Consider the following 22003-nt stretch of genomic DNA (forward strand, 5'->3'; position numbering starts at 1 on the left):
AACAGATTTATGTTTATGTGATGAGTTTTGGAGTATATCCAGCACTTTAAGGTGCAATGAAGGCAGTTTTGGAGGAGCTACAGTATAGTATAGCTATAGTATACTATACTGAGAGTTTTTTAGTACAGGAAATTGAAATTGGGGAGTAATTATAGTAGCCTCGATAACATATCACTGTATCTAGTGTTGACATTTGACAAATGGACAAATATGTATATCCTTAGGTAGGGTTGGGCATCGAGAACCGATTCCTACTTGGAATCGTTTCAAAAATTACGATTCCATCGGAATCGTTTCTTTATTGGAATCGTTTGGAGGATTTGATTCTGATCATGGGTTCAAAACTTAAAATGCGCAAGTTTTGGTTTTCGTAGCGGCCAGGCGTGTTGCAGCCTTGGAGCACAGTAAGCGGCGTTCCAGTGTGGCTTTATTTTACATTGAAAAATCCCTGTAAAACTGCAAACCACCATTAAATCAAAATCTAACTTTCCTCTTATTTGTGAAATAAGCATGTGACCCTTTTCAACTGCATCCCTCAGAATCTGAATCGAGAATCGATAAGAACCGGAATCGAGAGGAAGAATCTGAATTGGAATCCGAATCGTTAATATCCAAACGATGCCCAACCCTATCCTTAGGTCAGGATGGGAATGAGTACTTTCATCTTTTCACAGATGGTGAGTTGGGAAGTGGATGGCATACAGTATGACTTTCTCCAGGTTGCAGTGGTGTATTTGAGGGTTCAAGGTAAAGTGAGGGAAGCATGCATTTTGGTCAAATGTTATGGCTTTTGCAGCCAATGGTATTGTTTGTTGCTAGGTGGAAGAACTCTACTTTTGTTATATCACAGGTTGATATATTGAAGTGTAAAATCCATCTCAAGTCCACAAACTGAGAAAATGTTATGTTTTACTTGTGGACATGGTCAGCTTATGGGTAGCCTCAGGTAATTTGTTACTTACCTTAGCTGAGCTGTGAATGTGCAGTTCAGTCATTTGAATCCTCTCTGAACAACTACAGTACAACATTTTTTTTCTCTGCTCGTGGCAAATACAACTTCACTAGCTTTCAAAGCAGAGGAGTATAGATGTTTGTTTTTGCCAAGTCCACTCCAAACAGTGCAGTGAACAGCATTAGGAGAGAGACTGCAAGTCAACATTTAGCCTACACAGTAAATGGAAGCCAAAAGGAGAGAGATGGCTCTGAGGTCTCCATTTAAACATTTTGCCGTGTTATAACGCGCAATATATTGACTGAAGGGTAACACTTAATTTTACAGGTCTATGATGTCCTAATAACTTCTCCTAATCATCTTTCTTTTTTTTTAAGATTCTTTTTTGGCTGTTTTTCCCCCTTTATTACAAGTGACAGTGGATAGACATGAGAGGGGGGGAGAGAGATTGGTGATGACACGCAGCAAAGGGCAGAAGGTTGGATTCGAACCCGCTGCAGGACTAAGCCAACATGGGGCAAACGCTCTTACTGTGTGAGCTAGAAGCCGCCCCTCCTATTAATTAAGTGTACTAACTGAACGCTATCTCCTGTACTCAGTACCAAATTACATTGTTAATTTCAGGAATTTTATGAATTTTGATCTGGAAAATAAAGTGTTACCGGCTACAACTTATGATCCTTTTCATTATTGATTTTATTTATCAATTTGTGCAAGTCATCAACTCACAAGTTTCCAAAGGTGAAATTGATTCTTTTTAACAATTATGTTTTAATGAGAATCAATAAATCTGAATGGATTAAGTTTACGCTGGTATAGAATAAAAAAAAAAAAACTGAAACTGTGACCAGCTATTATGAATCAATTATCAAAATTGTCATTGATTAAAAAAAAATGTAATCGACTAATACATTTTAGCCATAACAGGGAAAATGAAAACATTTTCATTGTGTTTGTTTATGTAAAAGCATGTGTTGATGTCATTCTCTGTACATGTGTAACAGAAAACCCAGTAATTGGATGTATTTGGAAAAGCAAAACTGATGTCTCCGTTTAGTTGTAGTCCCATTTTGAAACAAAACAGTGCAGACACATTAGGTATGTGCTTTGACCTGTAGCAGGGACCACAGGAGCTCCATAATGATGCAGACCACTGCCTACAGCTTTGTCTGGTCATGTTTTGACAGACATTCCAAAGCTGTTGAAGGATGCGCAGTGAGAAGTTTTTTCCTCTTATGTTTGTCTTCATTACCTTTCCTTTTTCTTGTCATCACAGTCTTACACAAACACATTGAAAGATTTCAGCGACTTCTGCTGTGAAGGCAAACATTTTCTTTCTGATGTGTCAACAATTGGAGCTTTTAGTATTGTGAATTTTTTTTCTCCACTTTATGCATACTTAACAAGATTATATTTAGTTTAGCCTCAAACCTTTCTAAATACCTCACAGCACAATTGCAGTTATGTTGTGTGGTGTTGCAGCTTTTAGCGTCGCTCCGAACAATATTTACATTGCCAGTAAAGGACTGTGAATTTAGATTTCTCTCCTGTTATTATTACCGTCCGCAATCTCCAAAGATGTGCCAAAGTTTCCATTGGCACATCCTCATGCTTTGGTCTGTAGTTTTCTATAATAAAGACCATTTTGTCAATGGCAAGCTTTTCTGCACTAGTGCATACACTTTTAAGTGCCAACAAACCATTTCAAATTTCTAATTATGACGAAGACATTGCAAGATGCCTGCAAGGTAGAACTAAAGCCCTGCCAGCTAGATATTGTGGCAATTGATGAAAACATGCCAGAATCATGTCACATAAACAGTATGTTGATGGTACCTTTAACTTTATGGAACTGTGATAAATTATTTTGGGTCCATCTACAAAAATTAATGTCATGCAGTATAATTTCAGTACTGAAGAGATCACCTCACCTTATTTGTTGTTATATATATATTTTTAAATTTTTAAAGTAAACTTTTTTCCTTTACACATCAAACTACAAAGAAATGATGAAAAACCCTAAACATTTAGTCACATCCCACATTCTGCGTTGTTTTGAAGGTATTTAAAGATTTAGTTTCAAATATGTTCTATTTAAAAGGGGACAGTCTTACATGCACTAACTTTAGTGGTTGTATAATTAGCTGTGAGGTAATTTAAGTTTTAATTAGGTATATAACAAATGTGCATCAATGACATTTCATTTGTTCATTTGTCATACAGACACATTTTTCATTATAAATTCATGGAAACTATGATGTTTTTTTAAGGGAAAGTCAGGATTTTAAGAGGTGAGTTTATTTGCTGTTCTTTTAAGCCAGTGCGGTAACATGTGTCATGTTGTTAAGCCTGTAGCTTTCCTTGGTAATCTTGGTCATCCATTACCTTTGTTACTGCACTCCAGGCAGTTTGTTTATTAAGTGGTAAGAAGCACTCTTTCACTTTTTATTTTGGTTGGTCAGTTTACTCCTGCAGAACAGCAAGAAGTGTGAACAAGTGTGCAGCACTTTCCTTCTTTCAAACACATAAAAGAAATATAGCATGCTCTCTCGCACCAGGGAGTTTAACATGAGTTACGGTTGCATTAGCCAGCCTTTCATTTGGTGCATGGCATATTCATGTATTCAGAAGTTATAAAAACACAAAAGGTTTAGATAGATGGATAGATAGATGTGCTTGGATTTAAACTTTAAGGTAATTAATCCCAAAGTGGGAAATTCTTGTGTTAAAGCAGCAGGTTATCCAGGTATTGCACGGGAACACCAAATATTGTAAATATACATGATCAACAATAGAAGAGAGAAATATATATCCGCAGAAAATAAACAACAAATTAAATAAATAAAAATAGCTCAGTACAGAATACAGTACAATCAAAAAACTTTGCATGCTAACTATGAAGAATATACTGGGAGGATGCAGATGTGCAAATTCACCATGTGCAATATTATTGAAGGAGCAAAACATTAAAATCTGTTTGCTTTTCTTTTAACCTCTTCATTCCTGCTAAGAGCTCCCACACCACCTTTGCACTTGTTTTTATGACTGCATCGTCTGAGCAGCTGCCAAGAAGAAAAAATGCTGTTATTGTTCCTCGACAGACAGCCAACCTGATCCTTTGTGAGCTGGCACAGTGGTACATTCATGACTACTTGAGCCGGATCCACGCATTCAAACATGATCTGCTCAGGGGAGGTTAGACTGAGAAGATAATGATCCACCATATCTTCCTGTTTTTACTCCACCTCACCGAACACTTATACATATAGGGTGCCTCTGTGCTTATATCAGCAATCATATCTGGAGTGCCTGGATACGGCTTGATTGTGCACATCCTAGACTATATCCACGACCTTCCACTTCCGGGATTGCTCCGTTGCCGCCGGAAATTTTGCCGTATGTCCTTCTTTTCGGCTGGATGTCCGTTACTTTCCGCTTTCTTTCGTTGGAATTTTAATCTCTGGTCGATCTCTGCAGGGTAAATTGAGAAAGCTAGCTGGACTATCTGTCCAATCTAAGTTTTCTGTTGCACGACTAAAACAACTTTTGAACGTACACGTTCCACCAAAACAAGCCGCCCTTGACCATTGTGATTGGTTCAAAGAAATGCCAATAAACCAGATCACGTTTCTCTCCCATCCAGGAATGCTGTGTGGACTAGCCAGACCCTCCTCCGGCATTGCTGTGGAGGAATGTCTGGCAATGCAAGACTATGCACAACCCAATGTGTGCACATGCGTCATTCCATTTACTGAAACTCAATGCGAAGGTTTATGAAGAAATATTGCTTACTTGAGATGCTATACATGTACATGTCACCCTTATCACTAGTGACCCTTGACTTATTGACCTGCGCTTTTGCTTATTTTGTCATTAAATTGTCTGTAAGATGTAAAAAAATATATAAGCTCATGGAAGATCATAAAGATCATAAACATCACCACATCAAAGGATAAAACTCACATTTATCTTACTAACTACAGATATGCTTTTTAAAATAGCTCTAGACGGTCAATGTTATGCAATAAATTGTAGTATTATCCTACACGAACAGCTGCCCCAAACAGTTTTCTATTTCTATATTTTATGGGAAACTCAAAGCAGTATTCCATATGGGCCTGATAAAGACTTTGAAAATGAAAAACACAGAATTACACTGAAGTAGATGGACATACCATATTTAATATAACCTAAATAAAAATGCCATGATTCAATCTTTCATTGTACTTCTTTGCTATTCTTGAACAAAATGTGAAAGAGTTGTAAAGAGTTTCTCTGCAACATAAGTTGTTTTAAGACTTTCAGGCTCGCCGTCTTCTAACATGACACCCTGTGACACCATATTTCTTGGCTCTTGACAGATGACTGTCTGGGACATTTCTGTGGTAAACACGTCTGGAGACGCTTTCCACTCGTAAGCAATTTGTTTCCTCCTTGACAGCAAAACGCGTAACATGAGCCAACAGATAACTCCTGTAGGTTGCCGGACATTAGTGAGGCTGCATAACACCGGTCTACACAGTTTAGATGGAAATATGGAAAGTTCATAGTCTCTAACATTATTTTACAACCCACTTTTAAAGTAACACTCTGTAACACAAGAGCTGATACTGGTCTGAACACATAATAAGTTTGTATATAAATTAAATATAATTCAACTTTGACCCGTCAATGTTTTTTTTCAACGTGATTTCCAAAAGAAAAAAAAAACTATATTTTGACCAATTTACATATATATATATATATACACACAGTGAGGAAAATAAGTATTTGAACACCCTGCTATTTTGCAAGTTCTCCCACTTGGAAATCATGGAGGGGTCTGAAATTGTCATCGTAGGTGCATGTCCACTGTGAGAGACATAATCTAAAAAAAAATAATCCAGAAATCACAATGTATGATTTTTTAACTATTTATTTGTATGATACAGCTGCAAATAAGTATTTGAACACCTGAGAAAATCAATGTTTTGTGTACAGTAGCCTTTGTTTACAAGTACAGAGGTCAAACGTTTCCTGTAGTTTTTCACCAGGTTTGCACACACTGCAGGAGGGATTTTGGCCCACTCCTCCACACAGATCTTCTCTAGATCAGTCAGGTTTCTGGGCTGTTGCTGAGAAACACGGAGTTTTTTGGAGTTCTATTTTGGTCTCATCTGACCACATGACTTTCTCCCATGACTCCTCTGGATCATCCAAATGGTCATTGGCAAACTTAAGACGGGCCTGGACATGTGCTGGTTTAAGCAGGGGAACCTTCCGTGCCATGCATGATTTCAAACCATGACGTCTTAGTGTATCACCAACAGTAACCTTGGAAACGGTGGTCCCAGCTCTTTTCAGGTCATTGACCAGCTCCTCCTGTGTAGTTCTGCGCTGATTTCTCACCTGTCTTAGGATCATTGAGACCCCACAAGGTGAGATCTTGCATGGAGCCCCAGTCCGATGGAGATTGAGAGTCATGTTTAGCTTCTTCCATTTTCTAATGATTGCTCCAACAGTGGACCTTTTTTCACCAAGTAGTTGGATTCTTACTGATTGTATGGGGTGGACAGGTGTCTTTATGCAGCTAACAACCTCAAACAGGTGCATCTAATTTAGGATAATAAATGGACTGGAGGTGGACATTTTAAAGGCAGACTAACAGGTCTTTCAGGGTCAGAATTCTAGCTGATAGACAGGTGTTCAAATACTTATTTGCAGCTGTATCATACAAATAAATAGTTAAAAAAATCATATATTGTGATTTCTGGATTTTTTTTTTAGATTATGTCTCACAGTGGACATGCACCTACGATGACAATTTCAGACCCCTCCATGATTTCCAAGTGGGAGAACTTGCAAAATAGCAGGGTGTTCAAATACTTATTTTCCTCACTGTATATATATATATATATATATATATATATATATATATATATATATATATAAATAAATATATATATATATACAGTATATATATATATATATATATATATATATATAAATATAAATATATATATATATAAATATATAAATAAACATAACCTAGAGTTGAATCATATACCATCCCTCCTTATGTTTGCTCTTTAAACCAGCATATCATCTGAGAGATGTTAGCTGTTGGATCCTGCAGAGCCTAAACAGAGAGGCCCCCTGTGCCACAGCAATGTATTTACATTCTAATATATGTGATGGACCTGCTTGATAAGGCTTTGGGCAGTTCTGCAGCATCAGAGGAAAAAGGAAGAGCTCAGGGCTCACTGCCAGCAACAGCAGTGGTAGGCACCTTTTAGCAGTAGAGGACACACAGGCTAATGGATCCTCAGTCTCCCCCGATGACACAGCCACAGCATGCTTTCTCCTCACTGAGCATTAGGATATGTCAAGGCAGAGTCAACCTGCTGGAAAACAGAAAACTTGTCTCTCTGATACTAAGACTCTTACTGGTTCTGTCATCTCTGGCTTTGTGCCAATAGTTATCTGGATGTGATGGCTTCCATGCCCCTGTTCATAAACACCACCAGAATCATAATATTCTGCTTTTGTCTCACATCAGCTTGAGGAAGGAGGTTAAACGCAGAACTCTATCAGGAGGAAACACTTGACCCCATCAGATTCCAACCAACCAACTAACATGTCAGCAGTGGAGGTTAATTAACATAAACTGGGACAAGTAATACAAGTAATTACATTTTCAACTGCAAAGGAAGGCCTGAGTTGTAGCTGGCCAATATGTCCGTGGAAATGTCTTTCTGTTGCAGGCAAATCATAAAATCCACAGAATTTTGTAGTTAGGTTGCATGAACATTAATATGCAGACAAAAATAAACAGCCTGTGCTTGAGTTATGTCATGATGTACACAAAAATACAAAAAATATTTAGGCTTTTCACCAATTCAAACTTGGAGCTGTTGGATGAGATAATCCCAGTGCAGTTTCCCCTCCAAAACAAGAAAACAATTTTGGAAAAATGTTGAAATGTGCGTTGAAGTTTGGATTGGAACCAAGTGGAAGAATCTTTACACATTGGTGGATTTATTGGTTTTGCTTGTTGTAATATAATGAGATTTTACTATTCAATAACTGGCCAGTGTGTTCCACTGTAGTTGTTTGTCTAATACAGAGGATTTTATTCCATGATGCCAAGTTTCAGTTTGAAAAGAGTCTTTGTGTCCAGCTTTTTATAGTCTTTCATTTCCTTTAACATGGTCTCAGACATATAGCTTGTCTTGATGTAGTCTCCATTGTCAGCCCTTCAGAGATAATTTATGCATGACTATTTGCATTTATACATTCTTGGCTTGATGCTGTGACATGCCAATGTCTGACTAATTGCTATAACATTAGAGCTCATTCTCAGTCTTGTATATGCCGTTTGATGTGAGTAATGACAGAGGAGGAGAGGTGAGCTTATGTCTACCTGTCAACAACTCTTCTCGCTAGTGGATCATTTATGCTTGGCTAGATGACAGTTGCAGGCAGTTTCTGTCACACTTGGGATTGCTGTGTCCGTTTATAAAGTGGCTGGAAGACAGTAGATCTAGTTTGGATGTATGAGGAAAAATGTCAGGTTGGGGGGAGGAGGGAATCACCGTTTAGATAGACCTATCTCTTACTGAGCTCTCTGTGAATTACATGGTCTGTGATTGTTATTTTCTTGCAAGTTTTGGCTGGGATCAAACTATTCAGTTACATTGTAGTCTCCTAAGCTTCATTGGGAAGCTGTCATATGTATTGTCATTGAGGCTAATGGTAGATCATAGCTTATTTTTCAAGCAACTTTGGCATCTTTTGTAGAAACATTTATGGTTTCCAGAGGATGAGTCCTAAACACTTTGGTGATCCCCTGGCTTTTCCTCTATAGCGCCACAATAAGTTTCACATTTGTGGTTTTTCAGTCAAATATCTTGACAACTATTGGGTGAATTGCCATATTATGTACAGTATATTGCCACCAACGTTGGTACAGACATTCATGGCCCCCCTTGGGGTGATTTCTAAGAACTGTGATCCCCTGACTTTTCATCTAGTGTCATCATGAGGTCAACATTTCATTATGTCCAATACTGTTTATGCAACATCTTTCTGAGTTTTAGCTGCCTAACTTCAACAATACCTTGATGATAGTCTATTTGCCTAACCACACACTAAACCTTAACCAAAAGGTTTTGTTGCCTAACCGTGCCATAACCAGACTGTGTGAATAACCAATGCAAAATGCTGACATTGAACATTCAGAAACCTCATCATTGAACAGACTCCAGGGTTTCACAGAATTGTCCAGTATCAGCATTCTGTCTAGCAAGTAGATTGCAATTCAGTGTGTAGATCCTCCCGAGAGACGAATGATGATTAAGTCTCATAAAGACCCTTGGGGAGGTGCTTGTCTGCTAGTCGTGTCTGCCTGACCCTTTTAGCAAAAAGGACATGTAGGAGCATTGCCTTTTGGGCTCATTATCTGGGTCCACTGCCTGTTAGGCATGGGGCAGGGTCAAGGGATATATATCTAGTCTGGAACTAAATACATCTCATACAGCAGAAGAAATTGATAGGTGAGTAAAGTAAGTGACTAGAAAAAAATGTGAAACAGTTGCGCAAGAGACAGCCAGTGAAGATCAACATGTTAGTTAAGTGTCAAATATTTACCAGCCACTCATCAGTTTATCCACACTTTGAGCTGTGTTAATGCAGAGAGAGAGAGGACTACAGGATGCCTGTTGAAAGAGAAATTCTCTAGGGGGATTGATGTCGTCAATTAATCTTATGAAAGTTAAACCCGTAATCATTTGTATCTTTAATTAAGATATTGATTTCCCTCCTCTTTCCTACCTACTCCAAAGCATGTCTTAAAATGAAAGGAAATAGTCAGAATACCTGACACTTTTTATGTCTCTCTTCCCTTAGGTGTCTGCTATAAAATTGAAAGTGAATTGTATTGCAGCTAGAGCCACTTTGTTTTATTGGTTAACCAAAATGAGTGAGAATGTTTTAAGTCATAATGAAACATGCTTAATGTTAATTGTGTCATTAAGCCCTTATGACAATGTTATCTACAGTGGGTTGCCACTCTGTTTTTTCTTTATACATCTTGTGGCTTTTTGACCTCTAATTGCATAATGTATGATGTTCATCTAAGATTGAGTGAATTTGATGCAGTTACAGCAACCCAGGGCGTGAACTTCTAAGACCTCTCTCAGTATTATTCTTAAACCACATCAAAAATGAACATAGGGAAAGGTCGACTGGCATGTAGTTAGCGCTTCTGCTGCCACCCACTCAGTCTTACGTAGCTGATGGGTTTGGCCTTAAGCTGTGTGGTGACCTTTTATAACATCAAAGTCTTGTTTGAGTAGAAACGCATGCACGCACGCACACGCACAAACAAACACAATCAATGAATACACTTTTGAAACAAAGAATACTGTATACACCTTTTGCACTTCTTTAACAACTTTGAGTATGTGCCTGATACACTCATGCAACCTCTTGTGGACCTCACACAAATGCTTTGCACATGAGCACTCAAAACTACATCAACAACAAATCAAATTGTATTAGTGACAGTTTGGGAATTAGGATTTTTGGCAAACCCCTCTATATTTAAGGCTTTTCCCAGATTTGATTTTGTGCAAAACCATTAGCAGCTATAATCAATATTTTTATATTAACAATGGATCAAACGACTACTTGTATGCGGAAGTGTTGGCTGGTCATTATGAATCCACATCTAATTATCACCTGACTCTGCAGTTCCCCTCAGCTCTATGAAGCTTTATAATGCCTTTCAGCTCACTGTTTGGATTTTCAGGCCCACACCCTAACTGATTTGGTTGACTCTTACAGCTCTCATGGCAGCTGTTTTCAGCAAAAAAAATTATTGGTGCTGCCTGCCCAGCACCAAATGACAGAGAGTTAACATAATGAACATTTAGCAATTAAAGCCAGATATTTCCCTCAGGAGTTGTTGGTGACCAAAATGGAGCTTAAAGAGTGAATCTTTATTTTTTTTTTAAGATTATTTCTTTGGCATTTTAGGCCTTTATTTGATAGGACAGCTTAAACATGAAAGGGGAGAGAGAAGGGGAATGACATGCAGCAAAGTGCCACGGGTAGGAATTGAACCCGTGGCTGCCGAGGCGAGGACTAAGCCTCTGTACATGGGGTGCACACTTTACCAGGTGAGCTACCCAGGCGACGCATATTGGACTTGCAAAGAAACTCAACTACAAATGATTCACAAATGATCAAATAATTGATTGCTTCACATCTGTTAAATGTGTAAATAGACAAGTTTTTGCTAACGAGTTTGCCAAATCAACTTTAGTAGGTAATAAAAATGTCAGTGTTGTATTTACAGCTTGTTTCCGCTGCTCCCAAGTGGCCAAAAAATCTTTGCAGGTTTAAAGTGTTCGATATCACATCAAAAGTTTGAGTCCTCAATGGATAATCTGCACTCTTACTTTGTTTGGTTCCCCTTTTCTATTCTGTCCACTCTGTAATGTGCAATTAAAATCTTCAGAAGCATCAAAAGGCCTCTATACTAAAGCCCCTCTGGAGCGACGGATACATAGACGTGCCTGCACCCATGTGAATTTCTCAGCCAAGCGAAGAGCAGAGTCTTTTCAATTACCTTCCTGCTGTTTTTCTGTATTTAAATTCATCCCTCACTTTCTTTATTGTGCTCTCCCTACAACTGGGATCAACTCAATAACAGCCAGCATGAGAGCCTGAATAATGACACCGAAAATTTCCTATTCTTGTCGGCGGAAGTATTTTTCGCTCTCTCCCCTCCCCTGTTGTCGTATACAAAGCAGTGTGAGCAGGAACGTGTAGGAATAATATATTTTGTGATATTCCAGTTGTGTGGATATGAGGGTGTGACTGTGGGGTAAATGAAACACTCGGCACTCTAGATTAATGGACCAGAGATGGCATTGGCACAGCGCGTCAATGGCTCGCTGCCGATGTGGTGTGCTATCAGACTGGTGATGAAGATGCAGGAGACTGAAATGTGCTTCAAGTTAATGGGGTACACACTGCTCGCACAGCAGCAGAAAGTTCTGCCACAAATGAGGAGGACACTTTGGCTCTGAGGCTTGCTTTTGATTATGTTGAAAGATTGTTTGCTCTGGCAATTGGCTGGAAACATGCTCATGAGAGAGTAGAGGCCTTTTCATCTGTGTGCTATAACCATTACCTGAAATGGCTGGTTGTAAATCAAAATTTGAGCAGTTGTGGGGAGGCTCTCTGACAGCAAAAGAAAAGAACACAGAGTAATGAAAAAATGTGTAGTGTGGTGTTTGATAGCTTTCTTTAAATTGACTTTTCAGAATAATTACCTGGGAAAAACCTGTTGCTTTCCACTTGTGCTCTTTTGCAGGGAAAATGTCAAATATACGTGCAGTCAGGAAGAGGCAACAGCTGAATAACTTGGTTGCCATGGTTACAGAGCTAGCCAGGCCGGGATACACCGTTGTGGATTTCTGCAGTGGAACGGTACGTGTATTCATCCATCAGTCCAGCTATGCATGTATATTTATCACTGCCGCTCCATTAGCAGCCAGCTGAAAGGAGCTAGTTCTCATATTCCCTCATGTTTTCCTTGCCTCTTTAAATGACTTTTGTCGTTGACCAGTGTACACAGACAGACTGGTAATTCCACTCATGAAAATGCATGCTCAAGAGAGGTAGCGTTGCATGGCGAGAAGGTCAATGTTTGGTTGGAAAGGGCAGCACTAATCATAACTCAATGATGCCCCCTGCGTGCTGTTTTCCTATTGTGTATTTTTATTTTTTCTCTTTGTGCTGTCTCTCAGGGCCATGTAGGGATTGTTCTGGCTCACACACTTCCAGATTGCCAGGTAACGTTTGTATTTTTGCAATGTGTGTGTGTGTTGTATCATTAAATTGTGTTGCTTGGTTAGGTAATTTTGGACTCTGGTAACCTTTAACAGACATTTGTCACTATTTTTGACATTTTAAAAACTAAAAGTTCAGTCCATCAACCATTATTAATAATGATGAAGTGATCATTATTCATCATTAAATGCATCCGTACAATACTGCTGTATTGTTGTGATGTGATGTGCTGAAGAACTGGTCATGTAATGTTTTGTCCTAATGTACTTTTTTTTTTTTTTTTTAAAAAAAGGCCTCGTGTATTCTCATGTTTCTGTTGCATTAATAAAAGTCTGTTTATTGTTCATTTTGATAGCTTTTATAGATAGTTTTTTTTGTTGCCATACATTGAAACTTTATTATTGCATCTGAAAAAGTAGCAATTGCATGCAGCTTTGTGAGTTTATTCTGTCTTTATTCAAGGTCATCCTCATAGAAAACAAAGAAGAGTCCTTGGTCAGGGCCCAGAGTCGTAGCGCTGAGCTCGGTCTGAAAAACATTGGCTTCATTCAGGCCAATTTGGACTACTTTACCGGACCGTTTCATATTGGGGTGAGCATAGTAATACTATACAAAAAATGTACTTTTGCATTCATTTTGTCTCCATTTGTATGACGATCCATAGATTCTGTAGACAATATTCAAGTGACTTAAATATTTAAGATTTAGCTAATTATTGGTAATGCAAGTAAATGCAATGTAAAACTTGTTTGTGATGGTAAAAAATCACAAAAAAATAAACCAAAGCTTTAACTGGACATACAATTGAGTATTCACAATGTCATCTGTACTGCACTATATGTTTTAGGCTATTGTAATTAGTATCAATTAGCAGCCACAGTAGCATTGATTCACTGTAATACAACTATAATCACAAGTTAATGTCGACATTAGAGTTTTTAAGCAAATCAAATTGCTTTTCACACCTATACAATAGCTTTCTAACAGACCAGTGAAAAAATTGTTCTGACACAGTGAAAATGTAATTAGCACTGACATTTGGTGTGCACATTTTGAAGCTTAAAGGGACTGTTACCTGTAGTGCTATTTATCTAGATTGTTTTGGTGTGAGTTGCCCAGTGCTGGAGAAATTTGCCGTAGAGATGTCTGCCTTCTTTCTAATATAATGTCACTAGATGGCACTCGGCTTGTGGTGCTCAAAGCGCCAATCCAGAAATCATGACCTGGTAACTCAAGATAATCAACAGACCTGGTTGTGAGCTGTTTCATGTAGGAACTATTTGCATTATACACCTGCCAACTGTATCACTGGGCAGAAGGAAGCATACTCATGGACGAGAGGCTCGTCCTCCTCGGTTGATCTGTAACTGAAGCTAACCGATACCAACGCTACAGCTCAGCCGAGGAGAACGCCGTTTACATCTCGCGCTGTCACCATCTAGTTGCATTATATTAGAGAAAGACAGACATCTCTATGGCCTATATCTCTACCACACGGCAACTCACACCAAAACTATTTATATTGATGAATAGCACTACAGGTAGAGGCAAAATTTGTATTTTTGATTTTGGGCTGAACTGTCACTTTAAGAGGCAAAATCTCTTTTGTTCATTAAAATGCAGAGAATCAAGCTACTGTAGTCCCACTGCCATAATAATCATCTTATTAGGTTACATAGCACAGATAATGTGTTTACATCAACAGTTCCATGACATTGATTCATTTTACTGAATAAAATTATGTAACAGCCTTATCAACAGGGCAATCATCCAGTTCCATATTTCTTTAATTTATCTAAGACGTTAGCATGAGGTTTGAAAGCATTGCTGTCAAAACAGTTGCCATCATTTGCCCTATGTTATGTGCAACATTACCTTTTCTGTTAAATGTTAATAATGAAAATCAAGCAAATAACTCAGTGCTTCTCATTTCTGATTATGCATTGAAATAGAGGAGTAAACCCCTTTGATTAACACTGCATAAACGTGTTACTTTCTACTCTGCCACAATCAGAACTTTACTGCGAGGTGTCTGAACGTTGTATATTTAATCCTATAATATTTTTGTATTTCGGAGAAGCTCAGAAATGTTATTTCGTCATCTTTTTTCAGAAACTGTTAATGCCAACGTGCAATTATTTTTGTCAGTGCTGCTAAGATGACATTTCATTTCCTGAAGTGGAGCTTTTAATCAGAACCCTTTTAGTGCCCTGCACTTCAGTCAAGCGGTATATGTCACTTTCCCCTGTGATTATTGAAAAGCCAAAAGGCAGTTTTATGCAGAAAATGAAGGACAATGGTCAGGGTTAAATGTTTTCCTCAAAGAGGCTTGGTTTTGATGATTTTGTTTACTTTGAAAAAATCTACCATCCTTATGGTTTTAAATTTAGCCAAGATCTTAAGAGTTATGCTTTCATTAAAGGCTTGGGAGACATCTTTTGAAAAGAAGATTGCAGGCCATTTCAAGTTTTATGGAGTTAACTTGGCCATGTCACACTTTTACTTCTTAATTCATCAAACATTTTATATCTGCCAGGACTGCAGTTCTGCCTGTTCGTGTTTATTAAGCTTAAAGATCCAGCTTTAGTAAATGTGTTTAATTTTGCACAGCTACCTGCAACAACAGAATCATTTTTTTACTAGCTTTCAAACGCCATGCTTAAAAGGGACGAAACAATCTAAATTCCAGCATTGGGTAACACTCTTCAACTGCAAGTCAAAACCATTGCTAGTCCTTTTTAAAACACCCACCTTCATCTACAGAGTTCTTGACTTCTCGAACTGATAATTACTTTCAATTTAGAGGTCCTTAACTGTGGTTGTTAATTGGCTGTTTGAATCTGGCTGTGTCACACAAAAACAGGTCTTTAGGATTTAAAAACATGTTGTTCTCACCTTATGAAGAGTCCCTGAATTCCTGTTTCCACACATTTTGCTTTTCCATACAATCTTTATTGTCATCATTCTTGATCATTGGTTGTTATTTATGTGTCTCAGGTCAGTGTCATCCCACAAACATGTTGGGGAGATCCATCTTCCTGCCGTTCGTCATAGCCCAGTTTCAGAAAAGCCAGCTGTTCTAGTAGCCTAGCTTTAACTCTCTCTGGGACATATAGTAGTATAATATATAATAGGAATATATTTGTACCTGCTGTAATTAGAAGCTATTGTTCCAACATCGTCACTCCACTAAGACCCGTTCCATTTGGCAAGAAACAAACAGCACAGATTATTCTTCTCTTCAATATGTGGGCGTTTTTTTGTAGCCTAGTCAGAGAGTTTATGCACACACACATGGATTTCAAATTCATTTTAAGCTTTATATATGAAACAGGTGCTGAAGTTTGTCCTTTTCTGCACTGCTTGAGATTCTTACCTCAACAGCTATGCAGTCTCAGCTGTTGCTTTGTCTTAGCTTCTACCTGCTTGACACAGATATTTCTACCCGAAGGAGCCACCCATCACACTGATTTTAATCCTGCTATGTATAATACATGGTCCTATTTTTAGTCACACTCATTTAATCGGGCTAATTAAGTTAAGGTGTCCCTATTCTTAGTCAGTGGCTGCTCTTTCTGTCTGCAGTTGCATGTCCCAGGTGTTAGACTGGTATCAGAATGATCCTCTACATACAGTGTATTTTTTAATGCTTTCTCCTGCCAGATAACATTGAGCCAACTCACCTTGGAGGCAGGAAAAGTTGTGGAGCTTGAAGTAGATTTGGATTTTATTTTACTCCATCCAGGTCCATTATTGGTTCTGCTTCAGGGTCTGATTGTTTGCAATTGTTTTTTCTTCTTTATGTTTGAATGAAGAACAATGTACTTACTGTTATTAGTTTAAGCCTTATGTATGTGACCATTTCCAATACGGCTTTATCAGCCGTATTGGATCATTTAAAGTCAGTCATCAGTCATTTAAAGTTGCAATATGTAATATTGTATGTAATATTGGCAGCTAGTGGTTAAAATTGTTACTGCACTACCAATTCAAAATACTGGAGAGTCGTCTCCCCCGCCCCCTCCTGCCCAGACTCGAAGTTCACGGGGGTTGCCAGGCTGAGACCGCAGCATTCACAACAATGTTGCTAGACGCTTTTCTAACATAGCCAGACGTTACTCCACAGCACAGCCGAGTAGCTAACGTTAGATGCTGGCTATATTGACAGTCATAAAAGCCCGTGCTCACGCTGAGCTCTGTAACCAACTGACAGACACACTTTTTCGGCTTAAAATGACAGTATGAACCGCTAAAAACACAACAACCTCACTGTCCTCTCCACACGCCAGTCAGGCACACTTCCTCGGCTTAGAATTACAATACGAAACGCTAAAAATACCACTACCTTGCCGACGGAACACACTTCATTGGCTTAGAATTACGGCAACAATCGCTAAACACACTGCAAACTCACAGTCCCCTCTTTCCGATTTACAGCCCCCCTCTCGTGGTTTAAAATAACCGTTGTCGGCTCCAGCCGCTAAACTACATGTTGTAAACAGCCATGGGCTGCCTGCCTGGTCCTCCCGGTAACGTTAACAGTTAGCAGAGTTAGCATGGCGGCGTTAGCCAGGACCAGTCGGGATCACTTTACTGGCTATATTGTTTTTGCGAGTAACCAACTCGGGTACTCTAGCTATATAATTCAATGTGAGTACACAAATGTTGAAATGACAAAAAATGCCCATCCCTAGTAGCTTTAATAAATTAGCCTGAAGCTAATGCTTACCTGTTCAGGAGAAAATAAGCCAACTCTGCGTCCTTTTGGGCTCTAAGCTGTCTCCATCTTTCAAATACATCTCCAATATTTACCAGGGGGTTGTTACGTCTCTGGTCACGCAACTGTTAGAAACATGCTGTTTTCTTTTTTTATGTCATGTAGAATCTATCTCCGTTGATCCTGTTCGTTTGTTTGCTGCTTTCATGGCTGTACTAACGTTACAGCTGTAGCGTGCTGGGTTTACGTTTTTACAGGTATATCTGGCAACCCGGCCTGCCTGTCAAACTGGGCCGTTGATAACAACACACAGATCAAAACATAAACATAAATTCCGTCACGGAATGTAAATTTCAAAAAGAAAAAATACTGACATTAGCATTGTTGTCAGAAAAGATAGTATTTCAGTTTAACATGTTTCCTTAATATCTGATGAGGCATTGGTGTCATTTTTGGATTTATTACAGTACAAATATTACATATTGGACCTTTAAGGGTTCCACGTTGTTGTTTTTCTTAGTTCTTTTTTTTTAAAGATTGAGTCTGTTTATATTTAGTCAAATGCAACATCACATTCACCTTCGAGAGGAAAACAACTCTCTGATTCAATGTAATCACACTTATTCTAGTCTGCACAAATAAGTGCACACATATTTGTGAAATGATATACAAACACATACTAGGGCACACATACCCGACACTCAGTTCTGCTGATATAAAATTCTTATTGATGATGGCCCTAATTTACTTGAATCGCTAAGCAAAAGCATGATTTCTTAATAATCTAAACATTTAAAACTCTTAACACTGCAAAGACAGACACTAAAACTGTTCTTCTGCAATATTGTTTCCAAATAGGCCCACATAGGACAGGTGAGGGAAGTAATTACTTGAATGAGAGAGAATAATGAAGCCCCATTATTTCTGTGATCCGATTATTGAGAGGAAGATACAGATAGAAACAGCGTTTCCTCTCCCCAAAAGATTAATAAAAGAACCCAGTTTTATAAATGACCCTTGATTCTTTTGGTTGTTGCAAATTGATTCATGATTTCTTCTTCCAGTGAAATGTTAGTGCAGAAATGTGCTTAGCAGGGCTTGTATGAAATACTGTATGTCTGTCAGATGGTTTTAAATCAGCCTCGCATACATTTTCACCTCTTTCCATCATCCATTTGTAATTAGCATCCCATAAACCAAATTGGGCTGGGACATGGCTTCATCAATGGCTTCATCAATATTGCTTTAACAGACAAAGACAAAAGAAAATTTCAGCCATTTAAAAGCAAGGAATCTTTCCAAATCAAAAATTGGAAATGCATAATGACTTATCAAAATATACCAGAATGTATTTTATTTTAGTTGTGTGCATTTCTTTTGGTTGAGTGGCTTTGTGTTGGTGTTAAATCGAGGCTAAAGGTTATAAAATGTAATTAGGGTTTACCACAGCATGACTAATGTACAACATTAAGTAGCTGGGTAAAAGCGATAGTGTTACTTTGTTAATTATTTTTGCTTTAGATGTGGGGGATGTAACATCATGCAATCTCTGATAGGGACTCCTCCTCCTAATCAGCAGCCTGAAATATTCTGTTGAATGAACATAAGCTAGGCTTTTCCCTTATGCCATGAATAAATGCTGGATAGAAAATTGGGTGTCAAATAGATGCAAGGCCATGCAGGTAATCAATGTTAACTCCCCAATTTTCCGTTTCTGGTTATTTCTTCATGTGCAGAGTCTCCTTGTATAACTTAATGTTAAAATCAGTGCACATCTTTCTGAAGTGGAATAAACGATTCTTTGATGATGAACATTTAAAGACCAAACTCATCATATTTCCAGGTGGAGCTCTGAACATAGATCCAATGACTTGTTTCAGAGTGTAGACTATGAAAATTGCATATAAATTTTTTTTTGCAGGTTTTTAATATATGCCTTTGGTTTCATGTGTAGTTGTGAGCTGAAGGATTGCTTCAGCTGTCCAATCTCCAGGGAGCGCTTAAGCACCTCTGAGCAATGTACCCCCGCCCAAACATTTTGGTGACTTTATGAGTACGTTTGGTCATGTTTAGAGTGACTGTATCTTCTCTAATCTTTTGTAGCTGCTGCCAATCTTGGTTTAGCCCTGTCCTGACCGAGTCTGAAATTCTGCTCTGTGGCACTGCTGTCAAGGCAACGTGCCGTAGATTCAGACTCCCGGAGGCCAAGTGACAATTTCTTGGAAGACAACAAAAGAAGTTTGAGGTGGCTGCTTGAGTTGGACGGGGTTCATTTCAGTGAGCCAGAGTAGCTATTATCAAACCATACTGTTGATAATGCATTTTATGCGGACCATTAACGGAGAATCTATTTAGCCAATGTACGCTTGAGAGGAAATCATCTATTTTACCACTGTACTTTGGATATTAAAAGAATGGTCTTTGAGGAATCACAAGTTATTTTTGCAGGCTGGAATGTAGACAGGCTGTAACATTGGGTCTTTTAGTCCCTTTTTGCCATCCAATATATAATCACACCATTCCTAATGCATAGCTAGGTGTTCATCACCACGCACAGTTTACCCACTCTATGGGATTCCAGATACATCCGTGCCTCTGCTCCTAAAGCACTAATACATTTTGTTTGGTCTAACTCCCAGAGTCTGCACCTGTGAGAGCATACATATACAGTATGTATTTAATAGCAGCAGCCATTATGAAGTGATCCATTGGATCGAGTGAATGCTTTTGAATGCTCTCACTTTTTGTCTTGCTTAGCTTAGAATTTACTGGTGAAAACACGTTTTGGATTTGCTTTCTTTGTTTAACTTCAGGTTGCCCTCCACGCATGTGGCGTTGCAACAGACATGGTGATGGAGCATTGTATCCAGGCAGGAGCCGCCTTCGTCATCAGCCCATGCTGCTACGGCTTCATCCAGAACGCAATCAAGTTCACTTTTCCCAAGAGGTTTGTACCTGCTTACTGCACCTCAGTCACCTTCTTGTGGTTTCTGCTTTTTAAAATGTTGTTTCTGCCCTTGTTGTTTTCTTGTTAGTGTAGTGCCCTGCTAGCACCGGTGCCTCTCTCCCCTGCCATTTTCTCTTAGGGATTTTATTTTCACTTTTTCTTGTGGAGCTCTCACTCTCCATCATTTTCACACTCATTCTCACACTCTCTCTCACACAAAATCTTTATCTCTTGTCACTGCTTTTTGTTCATCTCCTGTGTCTTATCACCACCACTGACAGTACAAGGCAGCAGTGTCACAACATGTTCCGCCCCTCACCTTTTTAATCTCAGTCCCAAATCTGTCAGCAACAGAGAATGGGGGTTCTCTGTAGATGCTGTCTTGGATTTTACAAACAAATCAGGAAAATCCAATTGGAGGTACAGTACATACATGGAATGCTACTCTTACTGAAATTACTTATCATACGTAGTGTTACAGAAAATGTACTTCAGTTCTTTAAACAGAGAAGGAAAAATAAGGGCTATACTTAAATGGTGTTGATCTTGTTGCTATAGCAGCAGAATCATTCCAAGGTAGTTTGATGCTATAACCACTTTGGGTTACTGAAGGCTTCGAAACAAAGCACTGTTGTGTAGGATTGCTGTTGTAGCGACAAAGAGACTGTGATCACAAGCATGTTAAAGTGGAGATACCCATTGGGATTTTTGAGCTGATTATAGTTATGATGTTGGCATTCAGACTGATTGGACCAAGTTGGACAAAGTCTGTTCCGGGTCTGGGACAAAATCATACAGCGTGTCATGTCTACAGATTATTTTTCCTGATGTAGTCACTGCCACCATTCTCATTATTTAAACTATGACTCGGGATATCACATATTAGGAGTAATGTGAGTAAAAAGTGATGTACCTACCTAAAATTAAGCTGAGTCACCTCCAGCTCTCTCTGCATATTCCTTCTTTTCCTCATCTCTTCATCCAGCCTTTAATTTCCCCTTGGGAATTAATAAAATATGTCTTATTCTTTTCCTAATCCAAATTTAGCGTTTTTCCTTGGATGCAGCATCATGGACGTCAGTTTCCATTTTAGAACAGAGTTTGTGTTCTTGCAGGATTTCAGGGGTTGTAACTCTAGTCACAAACTGCCCATCATCCATGGCGTCCAGTGTTGTTTCTTTATTTACTCAGTCTTTAAATAAATGCTTTTTGTCATTACCTAAAAAAAAATCTGTTGGTGAAAAAAAAAGTTGTAGGTTTCAATAAACTTAAAGGTACCCTGTAGATTTTTTGAGTAGTAGCAGTAGTGGCCTCTGAACAGCAGTGACATACCGTTGTCATGTATCACACAGCAGCGGTTATGCCAGTATGGAATCGTCGTAAGCCAGTGGGGAGTGGTACGTGACAGAGGAGGAGGAGTGATCTTTCATTTTATTATATTATTCAACTATGCAACTCAATCCAGATTATGCACATTCTTCATGGGTCATGACTCATTTAAAAAAAAAAAAAAAAATCATGTTCATTAGAGTTACTCTTGTTTAGT

General features: G+C 38.6%; 1 protein-coding gene across 2 annotated transcripts in view; it reads left to right on the top strand.

Moving 5' to 3' along the window:
- gstcd (glutathione S-transferase, C-terminal domain containing) overlaps positions 1-22003 on the top strand; it is a 58218-nt gene that overhangs the window by 28755 nt on the left and 7460 nt on the right. For both annotated transcript variants that reach the window (XM_028598424.1, XM_028598433.1), the window contains exons 6-9: positions 12315-12430; positions 12751-12795; positions 13256-13384; positions 20324-20457. In XM_028598424.1, the coding sequence (XP_028454225.1) occupies positions 12315-12430; positions 12751-12795; positions 13256-13384; positions 20324-20457 (424 nt within the window). The remainder of the gene's footprint in view (positions 1-12314; positions 12431-12750; positions 12796-13255; positions 13385-20323; positions 20458-22003) is intronic.

This window comes from Perca flavescens, chromosome 2 (assembly GCF_004354835.1).
Source record: "Perca flavescens isolate YP-PL-M2 chromosome 2, PFLA_1.0, whole genome shotgun sequence".
Taxonomy (NCBI): domain Eukaryota; kingdom Metazoa; phylum Chordata; class Actinopteri; order Perciformes; family Percidae; genus Perca; species Perca flavescens.